The 27,330-nt window shown below is 42.7% G+C and overlaps 1 protein-coding gene across 5 annotated transcripts; it reads right to left on the bottom strand.

Moving 5' to 3' along the window:
• Positions 1–1,984: 1,984 nt before the first annotated feature.
• CDC42EP5 (CDC42 effector protein 5) lies at positions 1,985–27,330 on the bottom strand. Of its 5 annotated transcripts, none has more exons than XM_058181445.1 (3): positions 27,199–27,330; positions 15,281–15,660; positions 1,985–7,647 (listed from the first exon to the last, which is right to left on the bottom strand). In XM_058181445.1, the coding sequence occupies exon 3, from the start codon at positions 7,645–7,647 to the stop codon at positions 6,967–6,969; it is 681 nt and encodes a 226-aa protein (XP_058037428.1). In that variant the 5' UTR covers positions 15,281–15,660; positions 27,199–27,330; the 3' UTR covers positions 1,985–6,966. The 5 variants fall into 5 exon arrangements, with proteins under 5 accessions (XP_058037428.1, XP_058037425.1, XP_058037427.1 ...); XM_058181442.1 differs by lacking the exon at positions 27,199–27,330 and adding an exon at positions 26,443–26,523; XM_058181444.1 differs by lacking the exon at positions 27,199–27,330 and adding an exon at positions 26,079–26,222.

Raw genomic sequence — 27,330 nt, 5'->3', positions numbered from 1 at the left:
TTTATTACTTTAACAAATAATACAAGGCAGTGAACATATATATCACTTCCTCTTACTATTTTCCGCATAACAACAACCCTATGAGGTGGGTTGGGCTGAAAGAGGACCGGCCCAAAGTTACCCAGCTAGCTTTCATACCTTTAGACCAGGGGTGTCCAAACTTGGTCCCTTTAAGACTTTTGGACTTCAACTCCCAGAGTCCCTCAGCCAGCTTCTTAAAGGGACCAAGTTTGGACACCCCTGCTTTAGACAGAACTAGAACTCACATTGTCCTGTTGATTGACCCAGTCACACAGCTGGTTTTAATGGCTATGCAAGACTAGAAGTAAATCTGTTTTACAACCAATGTTGGGCCATGTTTACACAGAGTTTCTGTCAAATATCCAGTCATAGTACTAGGAATGACAATGAGTCAGTGACAGTGAAGATGTTTCGATCACATTCGTGATCAAAAAGCCACCCATCGATCCAATTACTTACAGAGCCAATAGGGGAAGCGGTAGAGCACTGGACATTAGATTATGTTCAGCAACTGAAAAGGAGCAGAGCTTTAGATAACAAAAGCTACCACATTTAGTGTGTGGTTTTTTTAATGGCAACTCCCACTGCTAAGAGTGCATACAGAGAAATCCAAGTTTTCCTTTTTTGATCAGCTAAAATGGAAACAGGAGATTACAAGATCTACCATTGTGAGGAGATATCCATGGGGAGGAATCAGTGGCGGGTTGTTACCAGTTCGCCCCGGATCGGACAAATCGGTAGCAGCAGCAGCAGCGGGAGGCTCCACCCACCCGCCCGGACGCTTCTGCAAATGTGCTGAAGCGTTGCACACACGAGCGTGTGCGTACCCACGAGCGAACCGGTAGCGACGGGATTTGAAACCCACTACTGGGAGGAATCACATTAGTTGATCAAGATCTCAGTGGATGAGGAGCAATTGGTGCAACTTCCATAAAAATAACCCGTTCCAAAAAAAGTTCATTCAGTACCTCTGAGGGCTAGTTTGGGTAACATGGATGGGGAATATAATGATTACTGTATGCATATAAGAGAAAGAAGGAAAGGAAACCAAAATCAGGAAGATTTGTAGAATGCTGAGCAAGATTCCAAAATATCCTGGCCTAATATACCTTGACCAGTGGTGGGTTTCACATTACGTTACTACTGGTTGCACACCCGGTTCGTGTGCGCCTCCCTTCCACACATGTGCCTGGCCTTCTGTGCATGAGCCCGGCCTCAAAAATGTGTATAAATAGGATGGCACAGAGCCAGGGCGGGGGGGTGGGCACCTGCGATTTCCGCTACCGGTTCGGGCAAACTGGTCTGAAGTGGCTGAATACCACCTCTGACCTTGACTCAGAATACTGTTATACAGATAGTCCTTGACCTACAACAATTTTGTGTGTTTAGTGAGAGTTTGAAGTTACAATGGCACTGGAAAAAAGGCGATTTGTGACCATTTTTCACACATACGACCACTGAAGCACCCCCATGGTCTTGTGATCAAAATTCAGCCGCTTGGCAACTGACTCATATTTATGATGGTTGCAGTGTCCCAGGGTCATGTGAACATCTTTTGTGACCTTTGGACAAGCAAAGTCAATAGGGAAGCCAGAATCACTTAATAGCCATGTGACTAACTTAACAGTTACGGTTGATTCACTTAACAATTGAGGCAAAAAACGTAATAAAATGGGGCAAAATTGACTTCACAACTGTCTTGCTTAGCAAGAGAAATTTGGGGTTCAGTTATGGTTGTGGGGGCGCAGTGGTTAGAATGCAGTATTGCAGGCTAACTCTGCCGACTGATAGCAGTTTGGTCCTGGAGCAGTATATACGTCTAAGGGCTATTGCTATGGTCATAAGCTGAGGCCTATCTGTAGTTCTTCTTCAGTGCAAATCTTGAGCAAATCTAGAACTCCTTCCATGAACCAGACAGTGATAGCAAAGAGTCTGGTGGGAATAGGTATCATACACAAAACCATCCGAAACTAATTTGCTTTTAATTACAAGAAATATCAAACACTTTTTGGTCACTGTACAAATAGTCTGATAGTAGGTTGATAGTTAAACACATCAAGAGGGGGAGCTGTATGGACATTCTCTTACATAGCAATCCCATAAAATGAGCTATTACAAAATAATAAATGTAATGTACACAGAGCCATCTTGCTACATCAGTTGCAAGGGTTATTTAAAAAATTTTTTAAAAATTAAAAGATCTAAAAATCTGTGGGGATCTAAGAAATAGGTTTCAGGATTAAATCTTGGACAGGAGGACGAGAGGTTTGGAAATGCATACGAATAATAGAGAATAGCAAACAGGTGGCTTTATTCTCCCAAAGGAAAACTGGAGATCAGAGACCAGCCCCAATCTCATTTGCAGTCCATAACCAAACCTCCTTAATGGAGCAGCTTTAAAATCATACCACAGAGAAAAAACATGCTCACCACCACGGGGTGGGGGTGGGGGGAAGTGTCCAGTTTCCCCTATTTTAACATGGAGTGTTGTGTCTTGCCCGCTCTCACCGCAGCCGGGGTCTGCTTATCTGCTTCCGAACGCTGAAGAATGTCCTCCCGGCCCCAGCCCTGGCTCCATGCCCAGACAGGCTGAGGAGGGGGCATCTCCCGGCCCCAGCCCTGGCTCCATGCCCAAGCAGGCTGCAGAGGAGGGAGCATCCCCCGGCCCCAGCCCTGGCTCCATGCCCAGGCAAACGGAGCAGCTAGACCCCTCCCCCTCCTCCACAGCATGTGAGCCTGAGGAAAGTTTATTTCCAACAGCTGCTGATTGGAGTGACCCTCGCATCAGAAGACTGGATAGGCGGAGGCAACAGAAGGAAGGGAGGGGCAGGCCTTAATGAGTGCTGAGTCATGGAGCCACACCCCATGGCCTATATAAAGGATCTGCTTTCTGGCATTCTCTGAGTCAGGCAAAGTCGAACTTATCTTGCTGAAGTCACTTTCTGGTCTCCTGCCTGCTCTGAGGACTTTGCTAGGACTTTGGGCAGAGCTGCAGAGGCAAGCCTGATTCGGATTTCCCTGACCCGGCCGTCAGCGGAGGAGTGGGACACAACATGGAGATAAGAAGAGGGGCAATTTGGGATTACAATATACATTGGGGCAGAGCCCTTTATATAGCTTGGACTACAACATCTACCATGCTCACAGGTTGGAAAGTTTTGAACGCTGTAATCTTCACCGCTCAAGAACCCACTTTTAACCTCAACCTGCCTGATGCATGAGACACATTTTTATTTCTTTTTATGTAAATTAGAAACCCCCTCCTCTTTTGGATTATATTCACAATGCAGACATACTGCTTTAGGATCTGTAGCTTATATTAGGTGGGTAAAGTCACCACATAATAAAGAAGAATAAAACAGTGGAATTGCAACTTTGAAATAGACACACCCATATCTTTACTCCCCCCCCCCATCCTTTCACCTCTTTGTCATCCCAATATTTTTATTTTGTCTTCTTCACCAAACAGCATCACACTTCTATCGTTTTGTTACTTTCAGGGAGTCCATTGTTGAAAACCAGAATTCCAGAGTAGTCTGCTGCCATAAATTAGAGTTGATGCACTAACTATTTGGAACAATAACTGGTAATATATTGTGATTATCTGATGAAATACTCTTCAGCTAAGCTCCTGTTTGTAGTTGGCTGCAGTTGGAAGATATCTCCACCCATAATAAATCTGAGTATTGACCAACATTAATTTATGGGACTCTAGCTTCTGTTAAAACTGTCTGTACATTACTTCCTGGAAAACTTCCTGGAAAACCTCATACATTAAAACTCTTCTTATACCTCACACGGAGAACCCCAAATGATGGAGAACCCCCATTTCCTTGAGCTTCTCTGACACTCTCTACCCAAATCTACATTCTTCAGCTAAGAAACACAGGTAAAGTGGCAATATATTCACTTCCAGTCTTGAAATTGCTTGCTGGCACATAGGAGCCCACAAAACAAAACTAGAAAGCATGTTTCCCACCACAAAGCCAAGACAGCTTTCTAAGAAAGGATGTGTGATGCAAAAATATGATCACAACTTAATAGCCTTTCCCACTCCCCCATCCCCACTCGCCTGTCTCGTTTGCAAAAAAGCAGAGATGTCTGGTGCTATACTAGAGTTTAATCCCAAAGGTGCTTTTTCAAGAGGCGACTGGACTTTGTTTTTCCTTGAAGACATCCAAGATGAGAAGCAAAACATCTTCAAGGAAGAACAAAAAAAGTTCAGTTGCCTCTTGAAATAGCACCTTTGGGACAACAATGACTTAGATGACTGAGATTCTCCATAACTACTAAAGGATAAGTAACTGAGATCTACTGCAAAAATATTTAGCTCTTTATGATCAGAAGGATGCATCTGGCTGTTTAATTGGCATGTGCTCTCAAAGCCAGACAAAGACATTGAATTTTAAACAAAGTAGAGTCTGCATGATTGTTTTCTGTGAAATTAATTATTTCTTCCTCCTTCCTCATATTAAAAACTACAATTCAGTAGCAATTTCTGGAGAAGTTCATTGGCTACATCTAGAGCTTCTGGGAGCCATAGGTTATCTTATTGTTTCTCAACCCTGGCAGCTTTGAAATCGGTGGAAGTCAACTCCCAGAAGTGGATTTCAATTCCCATGTTGGCTGCGGAATTCTGAGAGCTGAAGTCCACTCATATTAAAAATGCTAAGGTTGAGATCACTACCTTATCTTGTAGCAATGACAGTTGTAATAATGTACTGAGCACCCTTATCTACTTTAATTCTGACATATTTAAATCTTGTCCCATTTAGGCAAAAAGGAAGGAGGTGGTAATACTCACTCTGGCAGTAAAAATAACTTTTCTTTTTTTGTAGCAGATAATACTTCAGGTAAGACCATATACATTACAGTTCTATATACCTTTTCCATTACAATAAATGAATCAGGAGGAAGAACACAAAAGCAGAAATACAGTGGAATAAAAAACATAGACTAGATCCGCCTGCAAGCAATCCCTAAGACATCATTTCCCAACCTTGGCTATTTTAAGAAGTTGGATGGGGAATTCTAGGGGTTGAAGTCCATACCTCTTAAAGCTGCCAAGATTGAGAGGCACTGCCCTAAGGAGCTGATCTAGATCTAGACTAGGTACTGGAGGATGAATAAAGTTTATGGGGCAGAACCAAGAGGTACAGTAAGGGGAAGGCATTATTTCTATATAAGTATTCTTATATTTAGCACAAATAAATCTACAGCTGTATTACCATCTCTGCGTATGTATAGAGAACAGACAGATTTGTTTCCCAACTGTTTACCATTAACTTCCCAAAATGAGTTGACAATGTTCCCGCAGGCCAGTTTAGGGAAGCCAAGATAGCTGTAACAGAATATCACTTTTAAAAGAATATAAAAGAAATATCTAATGGGCAAAAAGAGAAGCTATTAATTACATGGATCTGGGATTATAAAAGTGTTGTTTAAAAATACATTGGCCAGTATAAATCCCTCTCCAGTTATTGCCGCTTCCAGCCCACTGAATCGTATTAATTTAAAAGCACCTGATTTAAAAGGTTATCCAGTTCAAATTGGATAGAGATGCTATCTATGGATGCAACCCTTTCTTACCACCCAAACCCATCACAGCTTTAATAAAGAAAAAAAAAATGATGCATATTTTTTCCACATGAGCACTCCAAGTTTTGTCCTTCATAAATAAATCTGTTTAAAAAGTAACTAGCCAAAAGAGAGTGAAAAATAACACAGAATTGTTCCAGCTACCATATCCGTTGAAAACTTTGTCCTTTTTTGTACATGACTGGACTGACAAAAACAGATGCTCCTTTTATACAGGGTGCAAGAAACATTGAGGTGGGCCACTGGCAGAAAATTCTGTCCCTTCTCAGAGGCAGCTAGGTGTGTGGCTAATTGCAGTCCACTCAACGATCTCTTCTAGTTATGAATCAAATATCTTTTCTTCATTCTTCATGCCATGAAAGGATCTTCATCCTTTTCATTGATTTCAAGAAAACATGTCAAAGTTCTTCTGTTTTCCCTCTAATCGTGTTCTTTTCTTAACACAAAATCATCTCTTAAGAAGACATCTCACAATTGCTTGGATACACACAATACTGCTTGGATATACAGATCCACAGGTTTAAGAGAAAAAAAACTGAATGAATTCTGAAATGGAAGCTATTGAGCTAGGTTGTGTTCATCCATTGAAAAGAGACTGATGGACAGAAAAAGACTTCATAGCTTTGAATGTCCCAACAGCAAACATCTTGGTACAAGAGACTGGCCACATAGTTGGAGATCATTAGACAGAGTTTCCAAAATGGTATCATTCTCTCTTAGTCTGTATTTTCAACCATGTGCCCCTCTGTTAAGACTGTGTCCTCATGTTCTCTCAGTCTGTTCTCTTAGGTGACCTTTCCTCAAAACATATTCCAAATTCATAGAGGGAAACCAACAGTGGGGGTTAGAGAGCTGGAATTCAAGACGGTTAAGTAAAAAATGATAAACATAAGAGCAGATGATGTTTCGTAACAGGCTCAGTGGTATGTCATTTTGATTCCAGATAGAGAGACGGGCTGAAGCCAAGACGTATTTTTCCAGTACAAAGAAGCTGCACTGTCCCAGGACTTGGAAGGAATACAAGAAGATGGGGAAAGAACAAGGATTATTAAGCACCTTCCGGAACTTATTTTTCAGAAGTAGCATCATGGAATGTGCCATAGGACTCTGATTGGCGTTTTCCTGTTTGAACACAACAATAAGAAATCTGAAGGTAAAAAAGGCTTCTCTATGGGAAGAAGCAGGGATAAGATGGTAGATTAGCTAATAGTCATTTGCTGGCCATATTTGGCCAAAAAGCTGCCAGTTGCTGACTACTGCAGTAGAGGCTGAAAGACTCTGCAAGAGTGGGCTGGCAGAAATTTTAGGATGGGGAAAAGAAAGAGCAAAACCAAGATGTTCCTCCTCCTATAACCCAATCTCTTCATCTTGTTCATCTTCGAAACTGTAGCCCTGTCCCTCCTCTTCCTCCTCCTCTTCCTCTTCCTCCTCCTCCTCTTCTTCTTTTTCATCTTCCTGCTGGGAGCATCCCAATGGGCTTGAGCTCTCATCCCTCAATACCTCCTGATCTTGCCCTTGAATATTGTCCCAGTCTTTATCCATCACTCCCAGCACATCCTCCAAGATGGAAGGGCCTAAGTCCAGCTGAAAAGAGAGAAGGGATTCAGCGTGGTCCAGTGTGGGACTCTCCAGGGAAAACTTCTGTTGCAGGTCCCAACCTTTTCCACTGGGGGACTTCCAGTCAGCCTTCTCTGGGCTCTGCAGTACCACAAAGCTGCCATCAGGGGTTGATGTGGTTGGACTCTGGACTACTCCATTCCCGCTTCCAGGAGGAGAGAGCAGTTCAAAGCAACCAGAAACATCTCCAGGAGAACCAAGAGACCCAGGAGACACTGCTATATCATGAGGCAACCCATTGGTCTTGGCAGCCCCATGGTTGCTGAGGAATGATGTGTCTCCAAAAGCATCGCCCCCACGCCCAATGTGCATTGTATGTCGAAAATCCCCCAAAGGGGCGCTAATCATGGCTCGATCCAGACGGGGCCTCTTCTTGGAATGAGAAACTGGAGACTGCTTGAGGATAGGCATCTGAAAAGAGAGACATAAGATTAGGGTCCAAAGCATTCCCACTGGAACCAGCACGAGTTTATTACTTTCCTAAAGATCCAGATTTGAATCTCATCACAAAATCTGCCACAAAATGCCCCACTGACACCCAGGTACAACCTAGGTCCCACCTTTTGTGAGGGTAAATAAAAGATTGCATATTCCATTGCAAGTCAGGAGCCCGAAACACGAAACCAAAGCATGAGCTGTTTATTTATTTAAAACATTTATATAGCCGAAGCATGAAACCAAAGCATTAATTGTTTGTTTATTTGTTTAAAACATTTATATAGCTGCCTACCTTAAAGCCAATTCTGGGCGGCTTCCAATCAACTCCTATAGAATTAAGGCTATCATTTTTGCCCTAAATGAACATAATCCACTTTTAATCACACAATATATTAATTATTTTACCCATAGCAGGATGTTGCCTTTAGTGCTAATGTTAATTTGCAGTAGCCCTCCACGTAGCAGTCTTCTCTTCCCATAATTCACATTTTCCTTGACTCACACCTACTGCCCCTCCTTTCTAGCCAACTCTGAGTTTATCTGCAACTTAGCTAACACTTTGGGCACATGACTCATTGTGAAATCTTCTGCCATAATAAATTTGTTCAACTTGAAGGCAGCCAAGAGACTGTTGTTGCTTTCTTCTAAGAGAGATAGCACAGGAACCAATGATACAAAAAAAAAATAATCTCAGAAGACAAGTTTTCAGAAACAGTTATCCTATCTGGATTTATTTTCCTCCAAGGTGCTTAATTATGGTGATCATGGAGCTATCATATTTTAGCTCCTGTGAGATAGAATAGACAAAAGAGAGAATCCCTTACACCAAGGTATCCTCTTGGTTTTGTCCGATCTACCGAATTCACGTAAAATGTGCTAAAATTCACAAGATTGATGCAAGACTTTTACAGGAGTCGATCTGGCCTTACTTTCCTTTTCAGTCTGAGGGGGCAAAGATTTCAGATTTTGTGGCAGGCAGAACCTGGGATAAATGAAAGAGTTGCAGGAATACTGTTCCCTCCTGACCCAGTTTAGGATATTTTTCACCTACTGGCCACCCACATATAACTTGCCCAACCAGTTCTTTGACTGAGGAACCTTTAGGATGCTTGGGAAGACTCAAGTTCCGGAAGAAGAGGAGCAAGATCTCGAGGACAGAAGATTTTAAGGACACCCAAGAGGAAAAGATCCAAACTAGGTATCATTTCTTCAACAGAAACAGAATTTAGCTGTATTCATAGTAGAATATAATAGCATATTCAAGATGTCACAGATCTTCTATATGATCTATGCTTGAATTTACACGCGACACTAAGACATTATTTACTTAATTGCGGTTTATTAACCCACAATTGCCCAGTTTTAACACATCAACCCATGGTTAGGAATGGAATAGAATAGAATAGAATAGAATAGAATAGAATAGAATAGAATAGAATAGAATAGAATTTTTTATTGGCCAAGTGTGATTGGACACACAAGGAATTTTTCTTGGTGCATATGCTCTCAGTTTGGAAACAAAAATAGCTCTGTTTGCTCAGCACACGAAACTGCAATGGGGTGGCTTGTCTTATTAAACCAAACTAGGTCTATCCATGGGTAACTGGAATGGATGCATTATCTAAGAAACAGGGAGTTTCTTTCATTGCAATGCTGTGAACACTTGTGATAATCACATGAGAAATATTGTTGGATACTTTGGTATGGAATTTGAGGTGTGGAAGGGAATGGCTGTTAAAACGGGAGAGAGTTTTGACTAAGATACAGAAAAGCAGACTGCAAAGAAGATCTCCCTTCTTCCGTGTTTTGGATGCTTTCCCCCCAAATATTGTCCTGATAGCATTGTTGGCCCTCCCCTACACGCAAGGTGGACCAGGCCTACTGACGCTGGAGTTTCCTGTCTCTCCTCGTACCTGCCCAACATTGCAATGTGTGATGATCTAAGAGAGATGATTCATGTTGAATGGGAATAATGGAGCTGCACTGGGGGTGGAAGGGAGACATTGTCTGGACAAGTGTAGAGGAGGGAGGCAGAGGAATGGAGAGGAGAGTCAAGCAAGGCTTCTCCTTCCCTCCAGAGATCAGAAAGTGCTGACAGGAGTGGAAAACGGCTAAGAGTTGACTCAGCTGTGGGTGGTAAATAAACCCAGCATAGGTATCAGGAATCAGTGAGGGAAAACCCTCCGGAGCCCTGGATTCCTTCATCTTCTCTCCTGAGCTTTGTTGTTCCCTTTCTTTGGAATCCAGGAAGATGATCTCCCACTTGATTATGAATCCCTTTGATACCGATGCTAGTTTCAGGAGTTGGCGGAGGATGGATGGATGGGGCCCTTTTCCTTTGTGAGGGAGAAGGGATGAGGAATAAAGGATGTTACAAATAGTCCTCAACTTACACAGTTCATTTAGTGATCAAAGTTACAATGGCACTAAAAAAAATGACTAAGGACTGTTTTTCACACTTAACAACCATTGCAGCATTCCCACAGCCATGTGGGTCACAGTGAACAAAAATTCAGATACTTAACAACCATATTTATGATGTCCTGGGGTCATGTGATCAACTTTTGCAACCTTCTGACAAGCAAAGTCAACAGGAAAGCCAGATTCCCTTAACAATCATATTACTAACTTAACCACTGCAGTGATTTGCTTAACAACAATAGCAAGATAGGACGTAAAATGGGTCAAAACTCACTTAGCAAATGCCTCACTTAGCAATAGAAATTTTGGGCTCAATTGTGGTTGTAATTCCTTTTTACTCTATTCCTTTTCATTGGAAAGTATTAGAAGCACGCAAGAAAAAAGCCAATAGCCCAGAAATGTCCAAAGGTATGAGCAGGACCTTCCCCTTCAAGTATGTCATTTCCTCATAGGGACTCTCTTTAGGAGTGTCCTCTAAGTGTCCATGAGATCCAAAACAACCAAAGCAACACTCAACATTATGTCCCAAGCTTCTACCCTTTCAAACTCATGAGCAACTCCATGATACATGTATCGGGGGGGGGGGTAGTTTGCATTGCATCAGCCCAGCATTGCTTCTGGCTATTCTACCAAAGAGAACTGCTTGTTAGTGGGTGCTATGAACTATTTGGTAGATATAAAGCCAATTCTCTGGATTCAGTTCCATAAAGTTATTTTAAATCAGACAGGGACACAAACATCTTACCTATCCAAAGCGCTATCATTTTTGCTCAAAATTGCAATGCAGCAATGCAGGGCAGTTACACAAAAGATGCAACTGCCTGAAAGAAGTTTTTGGAACTAAACCCAAATGGTGCACAGGCTGAAGACCTTTGACACAGCCTGCAGGGATCTGAAAACAGCCCAAATCAATGTTTCTCAATCTTGGCAACTTCAAGATGTGTGGTCTTCAGTTCCCAGAATTCCCCAATCAGCATTTCATGGCCTAAATCAACAATGCCCAACCTTTCCAGCTTGGTGGCCTGGCCAGGTACAGTGTCAGAGGGGAGGGGCAGGTGCATGCTCGTGCGAGAACTTCCACTCAAGTGAGCGGAGGGCGCTTGTACTCACACGCAAAGCTCCACTCCCGTGAGCACCCTCTGTTCACATGAGTAGAATTTCATGCACGAGTGCAAGTGCTCTCTGCTTCCACGAGTGGAGTTTCTCCCTCGTGCTTGTACACTCCTTGTGCAAGTGAAGTGAAGCTTCATGCACACATGATTGCTCATTTTCCCCACGGCCCAGAGGTGGGTTTCAGCAGGTTCTGACCAGTTCCGGAGAACCAGTAGCGGAAATTTTAAGTAGTTCGGAGAACCGGTAGTAAAAATTCTGACTGGCACCACCCCCATCTATTCTCTGCCTCCCAAGTCCCAGCTGATCAGGAGGGAATGGGGATTTTGCAGTAACCTTCCCCTGGAGTGGGGAGGGAATGGAGATTTTACAGTATCCTTCCCCTGCCACGCCCACCAAGCCACACCCACCGAACCGGCTGTAAAAAAATTTGAAACCCACCACTGCCGCGGCCCAGTTTCAAACAGGCTGTGGCCCAGTAGTGGGCCACGGCTCATGGGTTGGGGACCTCTGACCTAAATGAAAAGACCTCATCAAGTCTTCCATAGAAGCACCATCATCCCATCTTCTTTGGTTCATATACCATGCTCCTCCTACTTTCTGCCCTCCATCATCTCTGTCCTTGAAAGTCCTTGAAAGAGGACCCTGGTTTTGTGGATAGTATCCATCTCCCAGGTCCCCTGGGGTCCCCGGGACTAATGGCAGGTTTTGTTGCCTTCTAGAAAGACAAAAGGAATGAGGCCAGCCTCGCTTTTGGGATATTTCATAAAGTGGGCATCTCCATAGAAAAGGCCCGCTGCCTGGGACCCATCAAATGTAGTCCTCGACTTACAACAAATGTTTTTTAATTTCAACAGCACTGGAAAAAGGGACTGATGATCAGTCCTCGTACTTACGACTGTTGCAGCAGTTCCCCACAGTCATGTGATCACAATCTGGGCTCTTGTCAACTGGCAGAATCCTGGGATCATGTGATTGTCCCTTGTAACCTTCCCAGCTGGTTTCCGATGAGCAAAATCAATTGGGGGGGGTGTGGGGGGAATGGAGGAAGCCGGATTCGCTTAATGACAAGATTCACTTAACAACTACAATAATTCATTTAACAACCATAGCAAAAAAGCGTCATAAAATTAGTGTGCCTCATTTAACAACCACCAGTTGGAGACGGTGAACCACCGGAAAGCATTTTTGCTTACACGGTGCCTGCCATGTGCTTCCATCGGCCGTCCAACACAGCAAGTATAAAAAGATACCATTGAGTGAAAGTCTCTTTTCCTGTGGCTCAGGAGAGGTGGAGACCATTGAACACATTCTCCTTCGATGATCTTTTTATAGAGATATTCCAAATAATCGATAGGTATCCTGGCCGTTTCAGTATTACTTTACCTTCAGTGGCTGCTTAAGGAATGAACAGACTGTTATTGCAGCGCTCCTAAGGGGCCTGATTCTGTGCAGCAGCAGTGGGGATTCGTCGGAAACATACCTATTTTACACAATTAATGCAGCAAACCCTTTTGCATTACTACTCTTTTGCATTTTAATATTTAATTATTATGGGCCTCACAGTTTTCAGGAAGGATATTATACTATAGTTAGGCCATGCTGTGTTTTGCTATGATTGGATGCCAAATCTGATTATAATATAGATTTTATCTGTTATTTATTATTTTAATCTAGAATTTTTAACTGGATATTCCTGGAATGTCCCTAATTTGTTCCGGGTGCTGGTCTTTGACTGTAATAAACTTACTTGACACGACACCTTGGTTAGCAATGGAATTTCTGGTCCCAATTCTGGTCATAAGTGGAGGACTCTAAGAGAACTGTCAAATAGTTTCCTATGCAAACCAAAAAAGAGAGCTTGCTTGATTTCTGCTGAAATGTATGCTACAGGGACAACTTATTTCATGATGATTCCAATTTGGATGTAGGCTCTTAAATGCAATCCTTTTAATCCCAGAGTCCTTGATTTTTAGTTTAAGAGATAATTGGCCACAAAGTGGCATAACTGCCCACTTATGATAAGCTTAAACCTGCTGCAGCTTACAAATGGAAGGAGCAAAGAGGAGAAAAGAGCCAGAGCCAGAGCCAGGAATGTGTTCCTCTTCTCAGATGAAGTTTAAACCAAATTATCCCAAGGGCTAGGGAAGGCTTCTTACTTTTTAAAAATGACAATGATTTTTCTGGGAAATTCTCTAGCATTGAGACAAAGCAGTTGGGATGGGGTGAAGGAACTATCTTGATAAAGCCATATGCATGTATTTGTGGGAAGCATGACATTCACATATCACTGGATAGACAAAGTACCTTTGAGAAGGAACTGCCTTTAAATCAGTGTTTCTAATTTAGGGTAATCTGCCTGGGGAATTAGGGTAGCTGGCTGGGGAATTCTGAGAGCTGAAAGTCCACACATTTTAAAGCTGTCAAGGTTGAGAAACGCCAGCCTTGGTTAGGGTTGGGGTTAGGGTTGGGGTTGGGGTGGGGTTAGGGTTAGGGTTGATCATTGGATCAAACAAATTTTTATCAAATAAGTCTATTTTTCCTTCAAGCCTTTTTGCTTGAAGCTCCCAATGACCACTTGAGTGCTGCCTGCAGAAAAGGTTTGCACAGCTTGTGAACGAGACACTTCCATTTGGTGTGATTTTTTAAAAAAATGCTTTTCAGCAGAATCCCAGCCTTCAGGGATGGCATGTTGGAATGCAAAAATGTGAGGCAGGGAACAGCCGAGAATCAGAACCACTGGATCTGACATGATCTTGGCATGATCCCAGGCGGGCTTATTCTAAAAAGTCTCTTGGGAAAATATATCTATTCCTTTCCCTTCCATCCTTCCCCTCTCTGTCTGCGGATGACAGATATGGTTACTAGCCCCAGAGGACAATGACGGAATTTCCTTCAAAAAATTAACACAAATCCTTTGGAAATGCTTGTGCACAGCTGGGATTAAGGAAACAGTTGGGCATTGGGCAGGGGTGGGATCTGGTGGGATTGCCTAACTCTGATGGAGCAGAGAAATTACATCTGTGTGGCGAAGGGGCCCATACTCTGTATTTATCTAGAAAAGGAGCTACACCTAGCAAGCAGGAGGCAGAAAATGAGTTGGGGTCCTTACAGAAAGAAGGAGATCTAATGGGATATTGGGCTAAAAAAAACCTGAATTGGGATTTCAAGGGGAGGGTTGGTGGACCCAGGAGAAAAAACTAGGGAACCACAGAAGAAAGGATCTAGAAGGAACAAGAGGGCATTTTATAACAGGGGTCCTCCAAAAACTAGGTTATTCAAGAGGAGAACCTCAAAACAGTGGGGGCGGGGTGGGGTGGGGGTGGAAAGAGAGCTGGAAGGTGGTTGCATTGAAATTTTGAGATGCCAGGAAAAACATCCCAAGAAATAGAGGCAGAGATCTGTGGCTACTGTGTGTTAATGTGGCTTAGCCGCAATCCCGCCCCACCCCTCCTCACCCCCATCTTGCTTTCAACCTGGCAGCGGTTTGATTTATGATCACTCACTTATTCCTTCCCCTCCAGACACACACACATACACACACACAGACAAGACGTTGTGCTACCACACCCCCAAGTTTCCTTTTAATCTTTATGCGAGATTAAAGGTCAGCTCGCCCCCTGCACTCCCCTCCTTTAGAGAAGAGGGCTATCCAAAGAGATCGTCCTTTCCCAATGCCTGCGCTGGCCACCTGGTTAGGTTAGCGGTTCTCCAGGTGAAATAAGAACCACAATTGATTTCTTTTTCAGCTCTCAGGATTCTCGGATCTCATTTTGAAACTAAAATCCTCTGCTACAGAGATGGCACCTTAGTTTCCAGCTCATCAGCTAGCCATATTAAACCACACTCTATAGTAGGGGATTAATGAGCCCCAGTTCCTGGCTGGCTTATTTTACTACAGCCCAGTTACACTCCCCCCCCCCCACCATACTGGCCGCACTGCAACCCTAATTCCCTGCAGCCAGGAGAGATGTCAGATGGTTCAACACATGTCTTTCTCCAGCTGCCCAGCCACAATTCCCCAGGCTCCGAAAGATAAGGTGAAAAAAAGCATCTTTTAAGTTAGCAAACTCACCTTTGCTAAAAAGAGCGAGGCAACTGCCTTTTTCCCACACCTCAAGTGACTCACAGTCCCGACTCTCTTCCTGCTTTTGTAGTCGCCCCAATCCGCTGCCTCCACCAAGGGGCAGTGCCAAAGCAACCCACAAAAAGAGAAAAGAAAAAAAAAGAAACTCTTTCAATATCCTCTCAGCGTTCAGAGTTGGATCCTGTTCCAGTTTTGTCCAGCAACGTCCGGGAAGTTTGCTTTGAGTTCTCAGAAATCCCCGGAAAATTTCTTTTTTTTCCCTTTCATTTGTCCACCTCTCCGGCTCTCTCTCTTTTCTTTCCTCCTTCTTCACCAGCTTTCACTCCACCCCTTCTTGGGAGGCAGCCCAGAAAGATATTTATTTATACCTGAACAAAAAAGAAAATATCGCAAATGTCAGAAACACCAATAAAATCCAAACTGCGCCACAGAGGATATTGTATGAGGGAACCAAGAGCCAAAACAAATATTATCCCCGGGCAGGAAATTTAAACGCATACCCACACATTAGGGGGAAAATAAACAACCTCTAACTTTGTATAAAGTTCAGCACATTCCTGAATTCCGGAGTTTGGTTGGCATATTCGGAAACCCGGCTAAGAACCAAACGACAGATAATGCAGGGATGTGAAAGGAGCGTCTCTAAATGTTAGGCTTTGAAAAGTGAAGTGACACGTACTGGCATGTGTGACACGCACACATACACACACTGACTAGTTAGGTAAGGATGGTTGAGTTAGCCTCACCTTCACCTTCACCTTCACTTTTGCCAAAGAAACTTGGCAGTTGTATGGGAAGAAGAAACTCAGCCACATGGAAACAATGGCAGTCCTCAACTTACGACCACAATTGGGAGCAGAATTTCTGTTCTAAATAAAGCTGTTGTTAAGAGATTCACGCTCAATTTTACCAACCTTTTTGCCACGGTTGTTAAGCAAATTGTTGCAGTTGTTAAAGTGAATCACATGGTCATTAAGTGAATCTGGCTTCCCTCACTGACTTTACTTGTTGGAAGCCAACTGGTAAAGTTGCAAATGGCAGATCATGTGACACCGGAATGCTGCAACTATCATAAATACATGCCGGTTGTCAAACAACCAAATTTCGATCATGTGATGGTTGTTGAGCAGCAGGACCAGTTCTAAGTCATTTTTTTTAAATGATGTTATAACTTTGAATGGTTGCTAAATAAATGACTGCATATCAAGGATTATCTGTACAGGTATACTTGAAGGAGATCAATAGTATAGAACCACTAACAGATGTCAGAAATGGCTGGCTGAGGGGACATACCTTTACAGACAGAGCCAAGTTCCCTAGTCTTCTACAAATGAAACTTACAAACTCACAACACATCTCCACTTTGTGTCCCCCTCCTTAACTTTCTAGTCCTTAACATTGGTTCTGAAGAGATGACAGCACAAAAATTTGCATCGTTCTACATCTGCATTTTTCCCAGATAACTTCACTTCTTTGGTATGGTGACAGTGGCAGCAAATCTGACAACTCCCCTTCTTTATATTTCAAATATTTCTTAATTTAAGAATATCCTCTTTTAAACATTTAACAGAAACTTCAAGTCAGGTTTGTTTGTTTTTTAAAAAGAAAAATGTCTGTATGAATGTACATGTATACATATATGTACATAAATCACAGAGACAAAGAATAACGTTTAACTCACCACTCCAATACAATGCAATAAATACAATAGTAATAATAAATAACATGTTGTCTAGATCAGCGTTTAAAATATATCCTGGTTTAAATCTTGTTTTGCCAAGCAGAGAAACATTCCGTTGATCAGCACGAAATATAATTCATGCTTTTTTAAGCATCTCATATGCATTTTAAGGAACCCAATAGTGGTGAGCAAATCAGAGAAGGAAAAAAGAGAGAAATGATAATCAGTCTTTAACTTTCAATGTGAAACTCTTCATAAATAAAAGCCTACACCAGCAAGAAAAGCAGAGCATTTCCTTCCAACATGCCAGCCATTTTTTCAGAGTTATTTAAAAGACTGTTTTTATCCAGGTTTTTATTATAACTGGCTTGAATTGTTACCTTTAGTAGAAAAATGGAGTAAGAAACTAAACAAACATATACATGGTTTATGGCAAGTGCAGTTACTATATAACACAGTGTACAGGTAGTTCTCGACTTAGAACCATAATTGAAGCCAAAATTTATGCTGTTAAGTGAGACATTTGTTAGTTTCTTTTTAAAGTGCCTCTTATTAAACATACAAATCTTTTCTCTCAACCTGCAGGTGGCATAATCCATATTCATATAAATACGAATGTTCACAGGAAAGAGATGGGGGAATTATTCTTAAGATGCTGCTGTTGCAATGTATAAAAACAAGCCATGCATTTTCTTCTTTAGAACTGCTGTTTCCAGGGGTGTCTGGGGGTGGTATGTGTGTCAAAAAAGTCAAAATGGTGGCCACAGCCATGTGACCAAAGCCCTCTCCTTTTTATATATATTATGGTGCACATAGAAAGGTTCAGGCTTTGATCACATACAGGTAGTCCTCAACTTATGACTGCAGCTGAGCCCAACATTTCTATTGCTGAGATGTTTGTAAAGTGAGTTTTGCCCCATTTTACGATCTTTCTTGCATCAGTTGTTAAGTGAATTACTGCAGTTGATAAGTTAGTATGCTGGTTGTTAGGTGAATCTGGCTTCCCCATTGACTTTGCTTGCCAGGTCGCAAAAGGAGATCACAGGACCTTGAGACCACAACAACGGTCATAAATAGGAACCAGTTGCCAAGTATCTGAATTTTAATCATATGATCATGGGGATGTGCTGGCAAAGATTATAAATGTGAAAAATGGTCATAAGTAAAAAAAAATTCAGCACCCTTGTAACTTTGAATGCTCACTAAACAAACTGTTCTAAATTGAAGACTACCTATACTCTGCACATGTTTGAAGAACCTTTCCTCATCACATGAAGTAATTCTTGAATTGACCAAAACAGAAATAAAACCTTAATACAAATTTTTTTGCTGTTGATATTTTGCCTCCGACCAAGAAGCTCATTTTTTTTCCTTTTGGAGAATGGGTGAAGAGACCCACAGATAAATGAATCAGCCCAGACTTCAGAATATTCTTCTTCTTCTTTTAATTGAGCAATTGATTCAAATCAGAATTGACCAACATGGACGCCTTATTGCCCCTGCATTCCAATGGACTGATGAAGTGTTGGAGATAGAAAGAGGGTGAGATTAAGGAAATGAAAAGACCAAAAGATGAATGGTTCAAGAGGGGAAGAGTGATTGCTCTGAAGATTAGTTATGTTTTTCTTTTTTAAAAAATGGGAAGGCAGATCTGGGTTGGTGTGTGGAACACAGGGGTGAAAGAGGTTAGTGCAAATAGCCATAAATCTCAAGAGTCCAGTATTTTTTTATCTCTGTTTATGAACATCAGGTTCAAAGCTTATATTTCAAAGTAGACAAAACAAGAAATGGGTAAAAAGATCAAAAGGGGAGTAAGCGACAGTTATGGGTCCCAGTAGCCCCCTTCCACCACATTCCTCCCCCATCTCAGCATCTTTCTTGGTCTTTATTTAATTATAGCATTTTTTTCTTCAGAGAAGATGGTTGAGGGGGATCTTCATTTCTGCATGCTCAGGTTGACTTCTTTTAAGAAGTTCTAGCAAGCAGAGGGGGGAATGTTAACCCTCCAGTCATCTGAATTGGCATACTTGATCACAATCCTTCCTATTTTATTGCATGTCTCAACTGTAGCTTTTTTCCTGTTTTATTAGCCCTGTAAAAATGGATACTGTTATGCAATTGGGAGAGTTAAACCTATGATAAAAAACTATGGTTGGCCTAATGCAGAGGTAGGAATATATCACCGTGGGCTACTTCCTCTGACACCTTTGAGCTCTGCTTAACTTGAATTTCCTTTCGTGTTAAAGAAACAGCACGGCAGTAGAACAAATGTCCTGTTTTTAATATCTTAATTTCTTAATGAGATGACCTCGGGCCTCAAATATATCTGCAGAGAATAAAAAGTTGTAATCCCAGTTGGTTATATTGAAATGCCCCACCTGCTCAAAGAAGAAGAGAAAAACACTGAAGGAGGATAGAACATCTTGGAAGGGTTAGTGAGGAAAATGAACTAAAACTATTTCTCTTTGGGGAAAAATGTTAGGATTGCCCATGTCTAGGATTTGATTTTGATTAATACCACACCTTTATTAGTTTTACAAATAGTTCAAGGCAATGAACAAATCCAGTATACTTTTATCCTATTTTCCCCACAACAACAACCCTGTGAGGTGAGAGGAAGCTAAGGTGAGACTTGAACTCATGGTCTCATACTTTCTAACCCAGTGCCTTAATCACTAGATCAGAAATGGACAGTTATGGTGTCCTCATCGCCTGTGGATTTCAACTCCCAGAATTCCTGAGCCACTATAGAATTCTGGGAGTTGAAGTCCACAGGTCCTAGAGTTGCCATAGTTGCTCAACCCTGCATTAAACCAAACTGGCTGTCAATTAAAATAATGCCTATTTAATGAGCAAGAAAATCCCCTTTCTGTGAGAGCACCTTGTCACATAATCTCAACAGACTTTTTAAAAAGCCATCAAGAAAGCATACGGAGATTGGCAAAGCACCAGTTCAAATCCCAGTGAAGATCACCTGTGCAGCAAGGGATGCTGGGAACTGTGGTTCAGAGACTCCTAACTATGCTTCAGGTTGCCCTGCACTCCTCAATTGTGGGCTCATACAACCATACAGTGACAGTCCTTAACTCAGCTCCTGAAAGTACTAATTTTGGGCTCAAGAAACAGAATGGCGAATTCAGGTTAAATCCATCAGCTATTTTTTTAAGAGGCCTATATTGTTCTAATCTGACTAAAGAAAGAATTGAGAGTTGTCTCATCCAAGCATGATAGTAGCAGCGTATCATATTAAAAATGTGAAATGCTTCTCAAGTGAAGAGCAGAAGCAGCTATCATTGGAATAAATGTGAAGATATTTAAAAATGAGCAAAATATGGGAGCTTTGGTAGAGGGTGAGAAAAGTAGAGTATTGATTTATCAACTATAGGGAGAAATCAACCATATAATTAATGGGTTTTTTTTAAATTGGGTGGAAAGCTGTTTCTACTTTTTTATGCCTTCAGGCACTGGCAAATTGGTGTCCTTGAGATGTTCTGGGATTTTAGATGTATCAGCCTCATCCAGCCAATAGCCAGATATTGAGAAAGTACAAGCCCAAACAACCACACACCTCCAGGTTGCCTATCATGAATTAAAAATAGCTCATCCGCCCAGGGGTAAAATGCTCCCGGTTCGGACCGAATCGCCCAATCCGGTAGCGATGGCGGCGGGTGGTTTGGAGAACCAGTAGCAAAAACCCCTGTCCCCACCCCCCATGCCCAGCTGAGCCGCGTGATCATCAGAGGTTTTTTTTTCACTTTTAAAAGCATTTTTTCTTCAGCCAAAAAATGCTTTTAAAAGTAAAATAAAAAAGCCTCTGACGATCGTGCAGCTCAGCTGGGATCGTCAGAGCCTTTTTTCTATAACCTCTTCGGCCAAAGGGCTTGTAAAAAAAATGCTTTTAAAAGGCTCTGACGATCCCAGCTGAGTTGCCTGATCTTCAGAGGCTTTTTTTTCTTTTACAGAAAAAAAATGCTTTTAAAAGAAAACAAAATTCAGCTGCGATCACCAGAGCCTTTTAAAAGCATTTTTTACAACTTCTTCGGCCAAAGAGGTTGCAGAAAAAATGCTTTTAAAAGTAAAAAAAAAAAAGTTGGCCACACCCACCCAGTCACATTACCCCCCCAATCAAGCCACGCCCATAGAACTGGTAGTAACAAATTTTACATTTCACCAATGCATCCGCCCCAAAAGAAATCCCGTATCAATGGTATGTTAAAAATCCTCTATGGTTTTGGTCTTTTTTTTCATGAAGCCAACGGGGTTTGTTCCACTGCATACAGCTACTTAACAGCATCTGAGTTTTGATTTTGCTGTTGTGTGAAAGGTTTACCTACACAGAGGTGCATCAGCCACAGACTTTAATGCAGGGGTGTCCAACTTTGGCAACTTTTAAGACCTGTGGATTTCAACTCCAGAATTCCCCAGCTAACCATGCTAGCTGGGAAATTCTGGGAGCTGAAGTTCATAGATCTTAAAAGTTGCTAAAGCTGGATATCCCTGCTTTAATTAGAGTCAAATTGGATAGGCTTCCCCAGTCTGGAGCATTCTCAGATTGTGGAACTGCAAATCCCATGTAGTAAGCCTGGGTGATAGAATAGAATAGAATAGAATTTTTATTGGCCAAGTGTGATTGGACACACAAGGAATTTGTCTTGGTGCATATGCTCTCAGTGTACTTAGAATAACTTTATTGTCACTTTGAATGTACAGTAATCGGCATACATTAAAATGAAATTTCATTTCATACAGCTCTCAAAGGGCCTCCTTTGTGGTTTAGAGCAGTGGTCCCCAACCAGCCCCAGAGACTGGTTTCCTGCTGAAAGGTTTTTCCCGTAGACCGGAGGGGGAATGGTTTTGCATCTTTTTTGCTTGTTTGGGTGGCCCAGTTTCTGGCATGCTGTGGCCCAGTGCTGGTCTATGGACCGGGGGTTTAGAAAGAACCAGGTTGGGCAAGGGTGAAATAATGATGTCTCAGGCATAAGCCAGTAAGACAAAGGTTTTAAGGTTTTGTCCATAAATAGTGGTGTCAAATTTGGTCTCTTGATGGTTGGACAAGGCTTTCTTTGGAAAATGAACCGAATCTGATCGGTGGAAACACGGGACCACATCACTGACATCTGTCACTTTTGAGAAGAAAGCATGCAAACTCCGTGATTATAATGTCTTTGAAGATGCCTAAGCTGAAATAGTCCCCATTATGACCACAGTTGGGACCAGAATTTCTGTGGCTAAGCAAAGCGATTATTAAACAAGTTGTGCCTCATTTTACGACCTTTTTTCCCTTGGGTTGTCAAGCGAATCACTGCAGTTGTTAAGTGAACTGCATGGTCATTACGCAAATCTGGCTTCCTTATTGACTTTGCTTGTGTTGGAAGCCTGCTTGGAAGGTCACATGACCCCAGGATGCTGTAATGTCATACTTGCATGTTGCCAAGGGTCCCAATTTTGATCATGTGACTGTGGGGCTGCCGTAATGGGTGTAAGTGCAATGACCAGTTGCGAGACACTTTTTTCAGTCCTACTGTAACCTCGGATGGTCACTAAACTAATGGTTATAAGTCAAGGACAAGCGGTAGTTTTGATTTATTAGGTAAAACAGCCATCTCCTATTCACCAAATCTTTAATACAGAATCATGCTAATCTCATTTTGGGGAGCATGATCATTATGAGCTTATCAGCTGCAGTTGCAAATATGGGATAATAGGAATTCAAAATCTACAGAACCTCTACAGGTAGTCCTTGCTTTACGATCATAACTGAGAGCCCAAACTTTATGTTGCTAAGTGACACATTCGTTAAGTAAGTTTTGCCCCCATTTTACAGCCTTTCTTGCCACAGTTGTTAAGTGCAATTGTTAAATTAGTAACATGGTTGTTAATTGAATCTGGCTTCCTCCATTGATTTTGCTTGTCAGAAATCGAAAAAGGAGATCACATGACCCTGGGATACTGCAACCGCCATAAATATCAGTCAGTCGTCAGACCACAGGGATGCTGCAATGGTCGTAAAGTGTGAAAAATGGTCATTAAGTCACTTTTTCCAGTGCCATTGTAACTTTGAAAAGTCACTAAAAGAACTGTTGTAAGTCGAGGACTACCTGTACCCGCCCTTGTAGGTATACAGGAAAGTAATGGGCCATCTAGTTTCCATCTACATTCACAGAGATGTTGGATGTTCACATAACAAACTGATTGTTAAAAAAAAACACAGCAATATGACCATATAAGATCAAGTGGAGAATTTCATTCAATAGATCCTGGGATTGGACTGAACTGAGAATGCAGAATCCAGCAGCTTTTTCCTCCAGGCAACACTCATATCCCAGCCAGCGTTATCTATAGATGTTATCCATCCTACACTAGAGAAACCATTTGCTGTGGCAATAAAGTGATAAACAGGTTTTCAAATTTTATTGCTCTTGGTTTGTGCCAAAGTTTAATATCTTGTTTCTTTTTCCCTGCTGGGGTGCTAAACAGCAACACTTTTCTGAAGGTGATTTGGCATCTCTAATTAAAAGGCTGTATTTGGGTGAGCTGAAGATTTTCTCCTAAATTGTTGTGCCTATGATATTGGTTGTAAGCCAGGGTGTGAATCTGGTAGAACAGTCAAAACATTGAAATTCAGCTCCACACTTGTGCAGTTTACAAAGCATGCCCTGGGATGGCCTTTTATAAGCAGCAAACAACATGACCTGTTTAACATGTTACTCTTGAGAACTCAATTTCACTTAGACCCAATTACTCTATCCAAAAACATAAGACTATGCTAGAGTTAGCAAAGATGAGAGCGTATAAGAGGTGGTTTCCCTTTCGATGTACAGGTTGCCCTTGAATATAATCACATTTGGCACCAGAATGTCCATTGCTAACCCAGGTGGTTGTTAAGTGAGTCATGCCCAATTTTATGACCTTTTTGCTATGGTTGTTAAGTGAATCACTGCAGCTGTTAATCCTGCGTTTAAGCAAATCCTACTTGCCCTGATGACTTGTCACGAAACCAGCTGAAAAAGTTGCGGATGGCAATCACATGACTTGGGACACTGCAGCTATCATAAATACATGCCAGTTGTTAAGTGCTCAAGTGACTGTTGGGATGCTGCAATGGTCATAACTGCAAGGACCGGTCACAAATCACTTTTGCAGTGCTGTTGTAACTTCAAATGATTGTTCAACAATGGTTGTAAGTTGAGGTCCACCTATAAACCATCGGTTATTAGAGAACAAGTTGCTCTCAACTTACCAACACTTGTTTAGTGACCGACCAAAGTTACAACAGGACTGAAAAGTGATTTATGACCATTTTTCACACTTATGACCATTGCAGCATTTCCATGGTAACAAGATCAAAATTCGGATGCTTGGCAATTGGCATGTATGTATGACTGTTGCAGTGTCATGGAGTTATGTGATCATCTTTTGCAACTCACCTTTTGCAACAAGCAAAGTCAAAGGGGAAGCCAGATTCACTTAACAACGTTACTAACATAACTGAAGTGATTTACTTAACTGTGGCAAGAAAGGTCATAAAATGGGGCAAAATTTAACAAAAGAAATTTTGTGCTCAATTGTGGTCGTAAGTCGAGGATTTTCTATAGTTAAATAGAACCTGCCTGTATAGGAGAAGTGGCTCTTCAAATACAGATTCTACTGAGAAATTGCCACTGTAACCAGCTCTGTCTATAGACTTTCTTGGGCCTCTGACAATTCTGGCTGCTGAAAGCAGTAGTTGGCGTAACTATATCAATCCAGCAAGGGTTTGTTTGTTTGTTTATCAAACTTATATTCCACCTTACCTTCAGGAGCTCATGGTGAGTTGCTCAGTGTACTTAGTGCTTTCTTCCACTTTTTTCCACAACAACCCTATGAGGTAGGTCAGGCTAGAGCAAAAATAGAAGCTACAAAGCAAAACTGACAGTTTTACCAAGTACAACTCTAGCGTGCTTAACATGGCTAGTCCAATTTTCATGTGAAAGTGACCTAACAGACAGCAGCAATATTAAAACAGAGAGGGGGGGGGAAATCAATGCCTTATGCAAGAAGGGGGAGAATGAATCACATGGTGCCGTTCAATAAAAGAACCCAATTTATATAACATGCAGGAGATTCATGGTGCCCTGCCCCCTCCCACTGCCCTAGAGATCAGGAACATGCTTGAAACATGTCTCCTACTCATGTGATCTTCAAAGGTGTGGCTGGTAGTATAGACCTCAGCCCAAATAGGGCAGGTTTTGCCTGGGGACACAGGCTAACCTTGCTTCATGCAGCTCAAGGATACCGTGTTGTTACTTAAGTTCACTAGAAAATCCACAATTCTGCACCCCAATAATTCTGTAAACCCAGCAGCTGAGCTGCCTTGAGTTTCTGAGTCTCTTGGGTAGCTGCAAATATCAAAATAAATAAATAAATAAATGCAGAAACATACACACACACACACCCCTTCTACCTAAAATAACCACTGGTTCCCAAATACTCTGAGCCTTAATTCCTCCCCACCCACTTATTTTTCCAGCACTTTCTTCCAGTCCTGCCCCAACCCATTGCCACTTAAAAAACGCCATAATATGGTACAATGTTCAAGTTATGGGGGGGGGGGCAGAGCTATTGCACAGGGAGCAAGATCTTTCCAGATGCACCTTCATCCTCGTTTCTTAACCTCGAGCCTGGGTGGACTACAGCTCCCATCATCCTTACCCAGCAGGGCCAAGATAATGCAGAAGAAAGGCGATTCGACCTATCACACATTTAGAAGGCTCAAGGAAAGAGGGAGGACTAGTCAGGAACATGCCCAGGAGAGATTAAAAAAAGGCTCAGGCGTCCCTGCAGTTTTACGCCCTCCACCCTTTGTTTCGCCTTCATTGTAGTACGCCTTCTGTCATTCCTTTTGGGCAGATTCGATTCATCGCCTGGCATTTGCATTGATCACTCCGGTGGCCCACAGTTCATCACCCCACGTATTGAGATGCCGCATTTCTCCACCGCTAGCCCACCCCACCTCACCCCACCTGGACCTAACCTCTCTCTAAGGTGGACGCAGCCAAAGTGGCAAAACCCGGGGATTCCTGTAGAGCAACCCCTTTCCCAGGAAAAACCCACAATTTCAGTTACCCGCTGGAACTCTCTGTTAAGCTCCACTCCCTTCTGCCACGAATCCCAGACACGGGCTGCCTTTTGTTCGGCTGCGATCCACTAGTCCGCGCTGCCCCACGCGAAGGGATCCTTCGGGCTGCGCCGCTCCTTTCTCCGCAATCACCTTGAAGAGATCCCACTCCGTTTCTAATCTACTAAACCACACGTCCCTCCCAGCGAACCCAAGAATCCCATTAATCTGGTGAGATCTCAGGAAGGTTTTTTTTCTTGCCGAGCCCAGGACTTTCTGATCTCTTGCTCTGCTTTTTATTGTTCCCTTTTCTTCCACACCGCCCCAAACCGGAGCAATAATCCCAGTTTTATACCGGCGACACGCTCTTACCTGGAGCGTCACTCCCAGCCTCTGATCCGGCTTACAGCCTTCCAGCAGGCAGCTCCGGCAAGCTAGCAGTTAAAAAGGAGGGGTGTGTCTCGCAAGCCACGCCCACTTTCCCCGGGTTTTGCCCTCGCTGTCTTTTTTCTTAAAGGAACAACCCCCGCCATCCCACACACACCCCACCCCAGTCCGAGATTTGGGCGATTAATTGCAAGCGGTCGAGGCGATCAACAAACAAACAAACGGTTGGAAAACGGAAAGTGGGCTGCCGGTAGAGAAACGCTTTCCAGGAGACTTAGAGGAAGAATGTAGATCGTGGAAAGGAGGAAGAAGGGGAGGAGGAGGAGGCAGAAGAATGGAAAGCGCATTGCTGAGAAAGGGACTCTCGCTCTATCCCCGCCCCCCACTCCAACCCATCCCAAGGTTTACCCAGCCCGAGGATGGAATTTCCTGAAAGTTTCTTTCCCAGGGAGAATAATTAGTTCCAGATGGAAGGGGAGAAAGGGGGAGGAAAAGCAGGAGGATTGTTGGAATATAGTAAAGCGGAGGAGAAGGAGGCTGGAAGGTATGGAGGGTCCGCCTTTCCCAACCTGGCGCCCTCCAGATGGGAAGGTTGCAGTTTGTCTGATCACCTCCCCGGGGATACGCGCTCTGCTTTGGGAAACCAGAGGGGAGCGCAGGGCTATTGCCGGGTGGGTAGGTCACCAGGCGACCGAATGACTGAGCGGGAGGAGGAGGAGGAGGAGGCACCTTCGCACGTACAGAGTAGTGCAAGCTTGTTCTAAGCACGTGCAATAAAGCATGGTCACGTCTGCTTCTTTCCAGCGCGTGTGAATGCAGAGCAGGCAGGCGGGAGGGCAAGGATCCTGCGTTCAGGTGACGCGAGGCTTCAGG

Source organism: Ahaetulla prasina, chromosome 4, assembly GCF_028640845.1.
Source record: "Ahaetulla prasina isolate Xishuangbanna chromosome 4, ASM2864084v1, whole genome shotgun sequence".
Taxonomy (NCBI): Eukaryota; Metazoa; Chordata; class Lepidosauria; order Squamata; family Colubridae; genus Ahaetulla; species Ahaetulla prasina.
The sequence above is the reverse complement of the archived record's forward strand: the minus strand, read 5'-3'. Positions and strand labels throughout refer to the sequence as shown.